The 14,602-nt window shown below is 32.1% G+C and overlaps 1 protein-coding gene across 1 annotated transcript; it reads right to left on the bottom strand.

The window, feature by feature from the left end:
- Positions 1-3,839: 3,839 nt before the first annotated feature.
- Positions 3,840-13,755, bottom strand: slbo (slow border cells). The gene is made up of 4 exons (XM_070652891.1): positions 13,618-13,755; positions 10,482-11,384; positions 5,501-5,737; positions 3,840-4,638 (listed from the first exon to the last, which is right to left on the bottom strand). Exons 2-4 carry the CDS (start codon positions 10,996-10,998, stop codon positions 4,217-4,219), a joined length of 1,176 nt encoding a protein of 391 aa, XP_070508992.1. The 5' UTR covers positions 10,999-11,384; positions 13,618-13,755; the 3' UTR covers positions 3,840-4,216.
- Between the last annotated feature and the right edge of the window lie 847 nt (positions 13,756-14,602).

Genomic DNA, 14,602 nt, shown 5'->3' with positions numbered 1-14,602 from the left:
AACTGCGCCGCATGGATGACAAAAAATTACAAATTTAAATTAAAATTGGCAAAAAAAATAGTTCGATGAAAAGGAAAACAAAAGAATCAATCAAGTCTGTGGCAGACAGGGAATTATTAGTGTCAAATGAAATGCAAATTGAGCACGTTGGGATGGCAATTGGTGTATAAGTTGAGAAGGTTGAGTTTTGTTGCATTTTTTTAAAAAATTTTTAAAATTTTTTTTAATTTTTTTTATTTTTTTGTAAATTTTTTTAAATTTTTTTGAACTTTTTTTAGCTTTCAAAAGTTTTTCAAAGTTTTTTTCATTTAATTTTTTTTAAATCTTTTTAACTTTTAAATTTTTTTATTCCTAAATTTTTTTAATTTTTAAATTTTTTTGCTCAAAACTTTTAAGTTTTTTAAAGCTTTCTAATTTTTTTTTTAATTTTAATAAAACAAAACTTTTTTAAATTTTAAAATTTTTTTAAATTTTTATTTCAAATTTATTTTTCTTTTTTAAAAATGTTTTTACATATAAAATTAATTTTTTTTTATCTTAATTGCGTTTATTTCTATCAACAAAAAAATTACAATAGATATATTTGACATACTCAATTTAATTACTATAGATTTATATATGCATATAAAAATATTCTTTTTTTTTTCATATAAAAACTTTTCTGTTGCCAAAAAACTTTTTTATTTTTTTCAACTTTTTTCAATTGTTTAAAAGTCATCAGTTTGAGCTTATTTTTCTAGTTAAAATAGTTTTAATTCTTTATATTTTAAAAAACAGTTTTGATTGTTTTTTTGAGGATAAGATTTCAAATTTGTATGAAAAAAAGCAAAAGTCTGTGCATTCCTGAATTGAGTTTGTGGTTGTATACATTTGTATGTGCAAATTGTCCAAGTTTACAGGGATAAGTAGCTAGCAAGGGGTGGAATAATTTGGAATATCATTTTTCAAGGGCAGAGTTGGCAAGGCTTGGATAGTCAGAATCCACTGGAACTCTAATCGGACTCCAAATTTCGACTTCAGTGAATTTTGGACTTCAAAATAGAGTCCGCCCAACTCTGGCCTAAGTAGTGACCTAATAGGCGTTTTTTGGCACTGCTGTCAAATGTACCAAGTGTCCAACCCTTGATTAGAGCCAGAATAGGTCTAAACTCTCTTAATTCTGAAGATTCAAGTCGAAGCTAAATATTTGAATTAGAAAGTGTGTGCGGGGTGTTGAAGTGTGGAAGGGAGTCGAGAAGGGGGTGTGGAAGGTGGTTGGTGCACAACCCCCCTCCTACCCTCCCATCCTGACATCAAGAATTGATTTAAAAAAAATAGAAAAAAGCATCTGAAAAATTGAAATAAAAAAAACACAAAAAGCAACTAAAAAACAAATAAAAATTTCCTAGTCAGAATTAGTCAACAATAAGAATTCACAATTCTCATATTTTTTTTGAAACATTTCATTTAGTGACAAATTAGTCAAAAACTTTTACATCGAAATTTTTAGCAAACAATAATAAATTTTTTCATAATAAAAAATAAAATTTTCGGTTTTTTTAAATTTTTGAATTCTGACTTATTAATTCTCGGCATTTAAATTGTTTTTTACAAAATGGGATATTAAAAATACCAATTATTTTAATTATATTAAGCTAACCAATAAACCGAAAAAATGTAAAGGATTTCTAATAACTAATATAAAAATATGAAAAAAAGATTAATTAAAGTTTTTTTATTTTCTAATTTTCTTTCGATTGAAAATTTGTGGAAAATTGGATTTTTAATGAATATTTTACAAGGGATGTTAACTTTTGAAGAAGGTTTTTTTATTTATTTAAATTTGAATTTTGAATTTTTTTTATTTTTTTAAAATTTCAATTTAATATTTTTGAATTTTAACTTTTGAAAATTTAAATTTTTTTATTGTAAATATCAATTTTTCACTTTTAAATTTTTGAAATTTCACTTTTTCCAAATTTAAGTTTTTAAAAATTTGATTTTAAATTTTGAAAATTTCAATTTTAATTTATTTAAACTGCAAGTTTATTTTAAAAATTCAGTTTTTAAGTTTCAATTTCGATTTTTTAAATTTTTGAATTTTAAAACTTTTAAATTTTTAAACCTTTAAATTTTCAATCTTTTAAATTTTTAAAGTTTTAGAATTTTTAATTTTTCAAGTTTTACAATTTTAAATTTTTGATTTTTTTAAATTGTGAATTTTTTAAATTTTCAATTTTTTTTTTTGAGTTTGAATAGAAAATTGTTAAAATTCAAATTTTTAAAATTTTTAAAAAATTATTTTTCAATTTCAAATAAATCCTTCAAAAGCCAACAAATTTTTCCGCAAACACATTTAATTTCAATCGAAAAATTGCACCAAAAATTAAGCAAATTGTGTGATAAAAAAATTTACAAAAAATGATTTTCATTTTCTTTGGACGTAAGCTAAGTTAAATATTCAATTAAGCTACAAAAGTGTTCAAATAATAATTAAAAAAATACAAAAAAAAAATTCTAAGCAGCTGCCAATAGATTAAACTTAGAAGATAGCCAAATAAGGTGTTTGGTGACATGAAATTTGAGGACCAAAATTTTTAAGTCAATTCCTCAAAAAATTTAGAGATTTTTTTATCATTTATAAAAACAAAGCGATCGCAATTAATTTTTTACACTAAAAAGTCTTTGGTTATATACAAAACTAATAAATTTTTTCCATAAAAATGCTGGTTCACTTTCCTATTTTTAAACTTAATATTCAGGAATTAAGAATTAAGATGCATAAACAATAAAAGGCTTGATGTGGTAAAAAAAAGGTGAAAATGACAGCATGTGTGACTTAAATTAACTAATTTTGGGATTTTCTAGTTTTCTGGTTCTTTTTTTAATACAAAAATATAAATTTTCACTTATTTTAACAGTTTGAAGGCTCAAGAGGGTCAGATGGGTCAGTTGAGGTGCTTGACATGGCTCTGGAGAGTCTCACTAAGCTCTGTCGAGTCTGTAGAAGCTCTATCGAGTCTTTAAAAGCCTTGTAGAGTCAGCCAAGGCTCTAGAGAGTCTGTCAAGGCTCTAGAGAGTCTGTCAAGGCTCTAGAGAGTCTGTCAAGGCTCTAGAGAGTCTGTCAAGGCTCTAGAGAGTCTGTCAAGGCTCTAGAGAGTCTGTCAAGGCTCTAGAGAGTCTGTCAAGGCTCTAGAGAGTCTGTCAAGGCTCTAGAGAGTCTGTCAAGGCTCTAGAGAGTCTGTCAAGGCTCTAGAGAGTCTGTCAAGGCTCTAGAGAGTCTGTCAAGGCTCTAGAGAGTCTGTCAAGGCTCTAGAGAGTCTGTCAAGGCTCTAGAGAGTCTGTCAAGGCTCTAGAGAGTCTGTCAAGGCTCTAGAGAGTCTGTCAAGGCTCTAGAGAGTCTGTCAAGGCTCTAGAGAGTCTGTCAAGGCTCTAGAGAGTCTGTCAAGGCTCTAGAGAGTCTGTCAAGGCTCTAGAGAGTCTGTCAAGGCTCTAGAGAGTCTGTCAAGGCTCTAGAGAGTCTGTCAAGGCTCTAGAGAGTCTGTCAAGGCTCTAGAGAGTCTGTCAAGGCTCTAGAGAGTCTGTCAAGGTTCTAGAGAGTCTGTCAAGGCTCTAGAGAGTCTGTCAAGGCTCTAGAGAGTCTGTCAAGGCTCTAGAGAGTCTGTCAAGGCTCTAGAGAGTCTGTCAAGGCTCTAGAGAGTCTGTTAAGGCTCTAGAGAGTCTGTCAAGGCTCTAGAGAGTCTGTCAAGGCTCTAGAGAGTCTCACAAGCCCTCTTGAGTCTCACAAGGCTCTGTAGAATGCCTGAACAAGCCTCTTGAGGTCCCATACCTCTTAAACCTTCAAAATCCATCAGGTCGACATGTTATTTTGGCCAAATTTGATGAGAATTTCTGACTTGTTGCTCAAAGCAACGAAACTCATTTGTTGAATTTCATTTGAGATCTTTTTAGAATCAATTTTGATGTCCCTTACTGTGCTATAATCATCTGACCAGGCTTAATTTTCCAAAAATATTTGTCCTTAAATTATTTGACCTGTAACAAATAGGTTTCAGTCTTTGATCTTGTATTTTTAACAGATAAATCTCATCAAAAATTTGCCAATTTTCAAGTTAATTTTCCGGACATTTTTCCAAAGTTTTCCAACCACCTTGTGCTTTCGTACCCCGAATTTTTAATTAAAAAAACTTATAAATCCACAAATTTTTATAATATATTTAAAAATTCTATAATAAATTTAAGTATCTTTCGTCAAGTAACTGTTATGTAGTGAATTTTGCATATTCATGCCCTGATCACATTGCATATTCATTGAATTTAACTCAAGCGATACAATTTGCTTAATTTCTGGATTACTATGATTGCTAAGTCTCATAAAGACTTGATTATATAATAATATGACATTTGTCTTTTCCTCATCGCATCGTCTCAGCGAATCATTCTCCTTCTGTAGCTCCTTAAGCTTCTTCTCAACATCATGTGCACGCTTTTTAGCCTTTTCGCGTGATTTTCGGACGGCAATGTTGTTGCGCTCGCGTCTACGACGATATTCATCGGTTCCTTTGTCGGCACCTTTAAGGGAATTCTTACGACTTACGAGATTTTTGTTGAGTTTTTGGAAGTTTGATAAGTGGACTGCTGCGTGATTTGGGAATTTTCCTGGTTAAATGGGAGAATTTTTGATAATTTAGTGAATGATTTGAATTGTGGAAATTGTAATTGAGGTAAAATTTCTGTTGTGGATGAGGAGGAGAGGGTCATAGACTAGAAAGAAGGTGGTTGACCCCTAGAACTGCGGAAGATGAGGCATGACTTCTGGGACTTGGGAAGAAGACCTTAGAAAAGTTGAAAATTGGATGAAATTGATCTAAAACTTCTTATTTTAATGGAACTTTCAACTGAAAAGTTACTGATTGTGGCTAGGGTAACCACATTTCTTGGGATTCAGACTGTCCCAAGACAGTTTGAGACTATCCCGAAATAGCTCAAGACTAGTCCCAAGAAATCTCAATCTCAATCTCGAGGACCCCTAACTATCCCTTAAGATTAATAATATAATAGAAAATAGAAAATTTTGCAAATTATAACCGAAAAATTCTAGAATTTTTTAGTATTTTTTGTTAAATTTTAGACATTTTTAGACATGCTTTAACTGACTGTAAAGGGGTCTGTTGTGGGTGGTATCTAGAAAATGGGAAGGCCCGTATCCCTAACGCCCTCTTTCACCCCATGGCTACGCCCCTGGGTCTATCACTATCGATTAACTTCAAAATTGACAACTTTTCTTTGAAAAACCTTAAAATGTTCAATTTTTCATTTAAAAATCTTAAAAAATGTCAATTTTTCAACACTAAATTCTTAAAATTTCTTCAAAAATTTGTTAAAATTTTATCAAAAAAATTGTCAAAAATTCCAAATTTTCCGACAATTTCTAATCCTTGACTAAAGCTAAAACCTATCCAAATGTCAAATCCAAAATCGAAACTCCTCAAAATTTTCCAAACTATTCATTACTAATTACCTGGAACATGCTGTTGATGATGAAGCACGGATGCTGGTGTAAGTGGAGTAAATGTGGCGCCATTATTACTATTATTATTGTTATTATTATTATTATTATTATTCTGGAATTGATAATTTCCATTAAGGAACTGACTATTGGCAGTCAATTGTTGTAGTCTTCTAAGCTCAATTGGATCGACTGGTTCTTCCTTTATATTTGCATTTTCGGCATTCTCTGTCGCCTCATTTGGATTTCCTGCGGAGACAAGAAATGGATGGAAAATTTTGAAGATTTTTTTTTGTTTTTTGTGTGGAAATTTTGAATTGTTTTTTGTAAAAATTGAACTAAATTTGTTATTACTTCCTGAAAGCATACGAAGTAGAAAAGTCGAAACATTCGTTTCCAAATCGGAGTTACCAAGGGTCAGACACTCATCTGAAAATTGTAAAAATTGTACAATATTTCATTATTACTTTTGCTGACAAAAATGGCAAAAATTATAAAAAATTGTAAGTAATTTTTACGATTTTTTTTTAGATGATTGTCTGAGTATGTAGGGAGAATTGGGAGGAGTTCGTTGGAATTTGGACTCCACTGGATTCGGACTTGGAATTCAATGTAGTCCGACTATCGGAATCCTGTCAATGTCCTCTTATACTTAGTCATAGTCACACCTAATTCAAGAATTGACAGGACTTTGAGAGTCGGACTCCATTGAACTCCAAGTCCGACTCGAGAGGGATTATGACCTAATACCAGAGTTGATAGAACTCCATTGGAGTCCGAAATCTACTGAAGTCGGACTTAGAGTTCAAATGGGGTCTAAGGGAGCCCTACTCTTGAATTCCTACCAATTCTGGTATTCGGCATGACTATCTTTTATCAGATTCAGTTAAGTCAGGCTTCATATCAAAGCCTCGAAAGCTTTAAGACAGATTTATTGTCTTTTTCACATCATGTGCCTTCTATGCTAGGTTATTGTCCATTTTTTTGACAGTAATAGTATTGTACTTGGCATTAGGAAGAAAAAGACACTAATAAAGCATAATTTAAGGGCATCTAAGACTGTTAAAGGCGGAAAGCAGCGCAAAGTCAGTCAACAGACCCCTCAACCCCTTACATCCATTCAATTTCAAACCCCATACCTAATCATTCATCCTCAACCACTCAACCATTCATCTCACAACTCAATACACACCAAGATAAGCATCAAGGAAGTAAAATTCAATACCAAATAATTCTAAATAAACTAAAATTTGTCACACATCAGCATAAAATGTTGCTTGCAATGATGCATAAACATCCATAAAATCTCAATGCAGCGATTTATGTTCCCAGATTCAAAATCAGCAAAATTCTTATTAATTCTGGAAAATTTCAAGACCGAAAAATCGACATTTTTTCTTCGTCATCATCTCACTTGTGGATGTTGACTTTGAAAGTTAAGTTCGATGACTTCATTTGGATGCACATTAAGGTGTAAATAATTTCTAAAGTGAGCCGTTCATGGCATTGAACTTTATGAGGAACTGTAGAGAATTTGTGCATATTTACATGATGTTTCATTTCTGATTAAAAAAATAATGTGAAAAAGTTGAAGGAACTTGAAAGGGAATTTTTTGAGGTTGATTGATGATTAAGTGGTGGAGATGATGGATGTTTTTTGGGGTTGGTGACTTGATGTGGTCATTTTGAGGATTTAGGGAGATTTTGGGGTTTTATGACAGAACAATTGACCTTTTTGGTCATAAATTTGTTGAAAACGGGAATGACATGTCAGCTTAAGGTACTCGAGACCAGAGTTGGCAGAAATCTATGAGTTGGACTCCATTTGACTGCAATTTCAACTCAAAAGGTGTCCAGACTCCAAATTGACGTCCTGCTAGCTCTGCTCGAGATCGAAACCAGTCTTGAGACTTCCTGAAGCCCTAACATCAACCAGAACCAAGAATGCAAGCAAATTACACGTTTAAAGTGACGATATCTTGTAATACCAACTAATTGAGCTTCAAAACTCAATTTACATCAGCATTTTAGACATTACTGACTTAATGGATTTCCAGATTTGCATATTAACGGCCTAAAATTGATCTAAATTGTCGGTAAGATCAGACCAAGCTTTACCGCTTTGTTAAAGATACTTAATCACATACCCGAAAGGGAGAGGACATGAAAAAGTCTGTAAATAGTGTTTCCAGTCTGACAAAAGAATCAAACTTCATGGAATCGACTTACACCCCACCTGACCCTACCACACAAAAACATCAACAATCTCACATCCCATAACATAAACAAACACACCAAATCTAGTCCATTACGCAGCATTTCCAACTAAATCTTTGTCATCTTTCAAACTTTTCTCAGAAATTTGCTCGATGTGACATGATTAATGCATTCTTAATTGCCCCAGCACGCGAGCAAAATTGCCACTCTGTGTCAATAATATTCATAATAATTCACATGAAAAAAATTATTGTCTCATTATGCTCATTATGCCGTCAAATTGCAACATTTTGGTATTTTTATGCGCTGCTGTTTCGGCTTTGATCACTTGCTGTACAAGCCGAATGGCTTGAAAGTGAAAAACTAATGTATTACAGCATGAATACTACGTAATAGCGTGAGGTGAATGCATAAGAAGAATTATGGCATGATTCGCATAATGCCTGCATGGTTTCGTATGGATTGTATGTTGCTCTCTCAGTAAGTAGGCTTGGAGAGAGTTTGGAATGAGATTTTGTAGTATTGTAAGTGAATTTGATCGATTTGAGAGAGAAGAATTGCTGTAAATTGATAAAGAGAGTTATGGATTTATGGGCATGTCCAGGGAAATCAGGGAGAGGAGGGGGAGGCTGGGTAGGGGAGTTCGAGTTTTAAACTTCATCCTCCTTTGTCCCCTTTGGACCAAATTCTTTAATTTTCTAAGCAAAAATCCAGTTCCTGAACATTAAACTTTACGCAGAGAATGAAGAAGGTCAGAGGTCCAATTGGAGGTGGAAGGGGTTAAGATGAGTATGGGGTATAGTGAGGGGATGTGGGTTGAGATGGGTGAGAGGATTACTTGGATTTCTAACTCAAAAATCCTGGAAAATTGAAGATTTTGGACCAAAAAAAATTGAAAAGAGTCAATATTAATTTGCACCCTCTCCCGCCACCTTGGATACAACCCTACCCTGTCCATACCCTGCCCATACCCACCCTAGACATCGACTCTATTAAAAATTTTCCAAATTAATTAACACATCCAACTTCCTCATATCCAACAAAAATTAAATTAAATTTATAATCTCATTAAAATCCCCCAAAAAAATTAAAAATTACACAAACTCATCACTCATTACGCATGCATCTAACAGAGATAACAATTATGCGTGACTCAAGTCAATAAATTTTCCAACACTAACTAATAAACGTGAGACTACAGATGAGTATTATTATTTAATAATTACAGAAGCATCCAACAACAATTTCAGTTTCGTAATTTTTTTCATTCAAAAAAATTGTTATTATTATTGTTGCTGCTATAACGGTTATAATGATGATGTTGATGCTATCGCGTCATCGACAACAACCACATGCGAATATGCAACGTTGCCTCACTTTCAGTTTCGTTTGATGGTCTTTTTGTGTATGTGGAGTGAGGTTGGGGGGTGTTGGGAGGGTTCTGAGGTGGATATGGAGGGATAACGAGGGGATATGGAGGGTTGATGAGGTGATAGGTAGGTTAGTGGATGGTAAAAGGACAGAATGACATGATGTGGTGTCCAGATGGTCATTTTGAGGAAGAATAATGAGATTTGTTGAAGAATATTGATCAAAACTGACAGAAACTATTGCTAAAGCAAATATCAGGTGCCATATAAGGGTAGGGATCATGAATCATAGCTGATCTGAAGGAATTCACCAAAATAATCCAAAATCCAACTCAAAATCCATCAAACCAGCTCAATCAGACAGAATACAGTTATCCACAATCCATACTAATTAGATTCTCATTAGTTAAGCTGCAAAAAAAATTTAGAAAGCCCCCAAAAATTCATATTTTGATGACTAATTAAGCCACACCATACACGTAACACTCTAAACAACAAAAAAACTTTCAAACCACAAAATGAAAAAAAAAAAATGTGAAAAATAAATTTCTAGTAAAGAATGATATGAAAAGAATTGGGTCAACAAACTGTCAAATCATGCTTTTTTGTCTCTTTCTTTTTTTACACGCTTGTCGTTCGGTGTTTAACATTTACAAAAAATGAGAGATATGGATATGGAATGTGGTGAGACATGGATGGTGAGTTGATGATTAAGGCGCATAATAGTTTTCGAGGGTTCAGCTGGCTTAAGATTGGATTTTTGAGGGTTCGGGTGACTTAGCAATTGAATTTTGAGGTTCAGGTGCCTTCACACTTTTGTTTTTAAGGTTCAGATGCCTTCAAATAAGAATTTTGAGGTTCAGGTGCTTTCAAAGTCAATTTTTGAGATTCAGGTGCCTTCACACTAGAGTTTTTGAGGTTCAGATGCTTCAAAATAGAGTTTTTTAGGGTTCAGATGCCTTCACATTAGAGTTATTGAGGTAAAGATGCCTTCACACTAGAATTTTGAGGTTCAGCTGCCTTCACACTCAAGTTTTTGAGGTTGAGGCATCTTTTCACTTGAGTTTTGAGATTCAGGTGCCTTTACACTTCAGTTTTTGAGATTCAGGTGCCTTCACACTAGAGCTTTTAAGACTAACTTACAACAACTCAAAATTCACGCCATTCATCCTCACACAGACACAATGCCACTCATCAGCACTCATTTATCAACCAACAATTTACACAACAAAGTGTTAACCCAACACGCATACAAATAAGCCATGAGACGAAACAGCAACAGCAAAAAAAAAACCGAAAAAAGCGAAAGTGAAATTAAACACATTAAAAGAAGAGATCTGATTCATCAGCAACAGAAACTTTTTTAGGGTCCCATAAAAGTTGAGTTCAATTTTAAGTTCATTTACCTGTAACACATCCGGGCATGTAGGCCAACGCATTCGTTGGATTCTGTCGATGTTGAAATCTCGCCTGTTGTATAGCCTTTGCCGCTTCCGAATTGACAATACCATTAACACCATTTACACCATTAACGCCATTAACAACAGCTGGAACGACTTTATTAAAAAATGCAAATTGTTCCTGTTCATTACGGAATTGATCATCAATAAAATTAGCTAAATCAAGTGATATTTCAGGATTTGTCAACTCTTCGAGATCATTTTGTGTATATTGTTGTACAACTTGTTGCATTTGTTGCTGTTGATGTTGCAATAACTGTTGTGGATGTTGTTGAATTTGCTTTTGTAGGAGTGCTGTACCATTTGTTAGACCACCATTGACAAGATCATTCTTAAGGTTTGCATTAATTGTTATTGAATTGTTGTTGTTATTAATGACATTTGAGCCATTAACTGTTGACTTTGTTTGAGCAGCCATGGGTAGATTATTTTGATTATTGTCATACATTTGAGGTGATTCCATGGCTTGACATCGACACGATAGAAGAAGGGGGTGGGGGTGAGATTGGGGGCTTGGGGTTGCTGGTGACTTTAATGACTTTTTTGCTAGATTTTGTCCTAAATTTGATGAACTTTACTCAAAATTGTCCAATTTTCCTCAAATATTCTCCAAAACTCCTCAACTATTTCCTCAAATGTCACTTATTGTAGCTCTAAAAACGGTTGTGGTCACCTGAATCACAAACTATGCTGCTTATCAGCTTGTAGTTTGATATGTTATTTTTGTGGTTTTAGTTGACGACTTGATATGTGTGTCTAGGTTGGGAGATTATGATAATTTTGCTGATTAATAAGTAGTTTATAGCTATTCCACGATCAAGTTTTTTATTGGGTCACGTAGAGTAGTTTCTGTAAAGATTGATAAAAAAATATAAGTTTTTGTTAGTTATGAAATTTAGAAGATAAATTTTAAAGTGATAAATGTGAGGATTTATGTAATTTTTGGGCAGCATAAAGTGAAGTCGCCCAAATCAACTGTTAATCAGAGTTCAGATACACTCTGGACTTCTCAGGATGAACCCTTTTGGATTTTTTGAGGTCTAGACTCTCAAAGTACGGACCAATCAACTGTCAATCAGTTGATGATTGTTATATCTAAAAATTGCAAATTCACAGTCAGAGACGATTTTCTAGAACAGGAAGTCGTGTATGACTCGTTTATAGATCGAATAGACTGACTTGAAGCTCTGAGAGTGCGAGACTGATCCTTCCTCAAACTCTCTTGTGGTACCTTAATAAAACTTCTATTTCTTAATGTCTTGACAGTTCTAATATCGGTTTCATCCTAATTTATGATCAAAATTGGTTAATTTCCGTACAAAATTGAAGAATACATGCAAATTTTGTTCATTCTATTGACTTGTTTTGGAACTGTTCATTTATTATATAAAGCTTTTATGAGGGAGAATTCAGATATTGTAGTCAGAGTCGACAGGACTCAAATGATGTTGGACTCCAAAATGGATGGAAAAGAGCTGGCTCAAAAGATCAATTTTTTGTGACAGAGCCAGCAACAGAATCAGATTTAAAGCATTTTGTTGTAGCCTAAGTTTCACATAGAAGCATGTCTACCATAAGTAAGTCTAGTTAGGATTCTATTCGAGGATAATCAGCTTCATTTTAAGTCAATCATGAAATTTGAAGGTAGCTGTCGATAGAGCCAGCATTAGGCGTTATCTGAGGGAGACCATGGATCAGAGATTGGTCTGAACGGCCAACAAAGTAAGTTAATTTGAAATTTCCACTTTTTCCCTCCCAATCTCAATCCCCATCCTTCTTCTTACTCATTAATCTTAACAACGATTTTCTGTCATTAAGTGTCACAAGTATTTTATGTCATCACAATAATAGACGCACATAAATTCTCTAAAAACAGTCACAGTCAATTTTCTTTCTTTTCTTCTTATTTTAAACATTTTTTTGTGTATACAAAAATCATTCAAAGATGAAAAACTGTCTTATTTTATTTTTTATTTGTAGATGCAATAGACACCTTCAGTGATTCTTTTTTTTGTGTTCATGTGACGACAACTTTTTTTTTGTTTTAATTTTTGTATTGTGTCTGTGATTATTTTCTTCACATAACTTGACTTGTTGCTTTTTCTCACAATAATCTCTTTTTTTTTGTTTTGGTTTATTTTTATGCAGATTTAAAAAATTTTTTGTAAATTTTTTTGTTTGGGAGTGGGACAAGGAGTGGAAACTGTTTTGTAGCTTTTATTTAAGTTTTTTAAATTAAAAAATCTAATTTTTGAATTTTTTGAAGAAAGAAAATTGAAATTTGTCTTCAATTTCAACAATTTAAAATTGTTCAAAATATTGAAACATAATTTTAAATTCAATAAATTTTAAAATTGTCATTTTAAGAATTTCCCAAGAATTTTCTCATCAGGTGTCGCTCAACTTTGTTTTCATCAAATACAACTATATCAATATCAATATGAGTCTGGAAATTTTGTTGTTGATTGTTTTAAGGACAACCTTGCGGGAATTTTCCAGAAACAAATTATGTTGTTTTTAAACATGTACATAAGCTTTATGATCACAAAACATGTGCTTTAGGAAGTATTTTTTAAAGCTCTTCGATTTTTTAAATTTTTAATTTTAATTTTCAAATTTTCGAATTTCAAATTTCTCAAAATTTTTTTGAAACTTTTAAATTTATATTTTGAAATATTTAAATTTAAATTTTGAAAAATATGAAATTTCAAATTGAAATTTTTAAACTTGAAAATTGAAATATAAATTCTTAAGTTTTGAAAACTTAAATAGTTTAATTATTTTAAACTTTTGAGACTAACATTATAGAATTTTTAAAATTTTGGAATAAAAAATTATTTAAATTATTAAAATTTTTAAATTTCCCAGATTTTCCACTTAAAATTTCATAGTTTTAGAATTTCATCAATTTAGTAATTTAACTTTAATTTTCAATTTCATCAAAATTTCAATTTTTTTTCAACTAATACATAACTTGTCAAAATCAATTGATTTCAACTTAGAAAATATTGAACTGATTACAATTCTTATTGATGATTTAATACACTTTAACAATTTTTTTATTTAATTTAAATATTCTTACTTTTGATCCAAGATTTTTGTCAAATTTAATCCAAATTTATGTTGATATTTTTTCAAAATTTGTTGATAATTTTTTCACTTGTTTTAAAGTTTTTGTTCTTAATTTTTCAAAAATCAGTTCCTTGTTTTTTGCACAATATTTATTCCAGTTTTATTGCACTTTTTTCTTGAGATTTTGAATATTTCTCAATTTTTATTTCAGTTTTGCAATTTTTTTCAACTTTTAAGTTCACTTTTTTTTAAATTCTCAAAATTCCTTTATTTTCAAATTTCACTTCCTGTTTTCAATTTTTTCATCAATTTCAGTTCAGAAAACAATTTTTTTTAAGTTTTTTTTTTTGTTCGTCCACAGCAGAATCACAACAGGATTTTTTCCTTACACTTCCACATGATCACAGAAAAAAAAGTCCAATAAAAAAAGATCTTGGAAAATTTTCAAATCCTTTTCGCGTCCGCGTGTGTCAAATTTCAAAGAATCAAGACAGAATTTCAAATTTTCAAATTTTCAAACAACAAAAAAAAAAGTTTCAAAATTAGAAAAAAAGGAAAGAAAAAAAATAAAATAAAATTTTGTAAGCGCGACTTTTTTTTTTCGGTATTTCTCGTTCAACAGTTGTTAACAAATTGTTTTGAAAATAATGTATTGCGATAGTTTTTACTTTCGTTTGACTGCAACGGGGAAACTTCGTGGCCGCATGTATTGAAATGAAGCACTGAAAATGTGAATGCGGAGAGTCGCGAGAGAAATTTTTTCGCTCAATTTTTTGTTTTCTTCTTTTCGTCGATCGGTTCGGTCGGTTTCGGTGCATTTCTTTATTTAGCATGTCTCTCGCTGTCAGCTATGGGCTTGAGAATTTTTTTTTCCTCTCTTTTTTCTTTCTTTTCTGGTTTTGTTTTGAACAGTTTTGTATTTTTTGGGGGTTATTGGGTGCTGTGAACGACCAAAGAACTCTTGGAATGGAAGCTGTCGATATAGACTGTATTGT

Source organism: Chironomus tepperi, unplaced genomic scaffold, assembly GCF_022539635.2.
Source record: "Chironomus tepperi strain 1889 unplaced genomic scaffold, CSIRO-AGI_Ctep_v1 contig_58, whole genome shotgun sequence".
NCBI classification, from domain to species: domain Eukaryota; kingdom Metazoa; phylum Arthropoda; class Insecta; order Diptera; family Chironomidae; genus Chironomus; species Chironomus tepperi.
The sequence above is the reverse complement of the archived record's forward strand: the minus strand, read 5'-3'. Positions and strand labels throughout refer to the sequence as shown.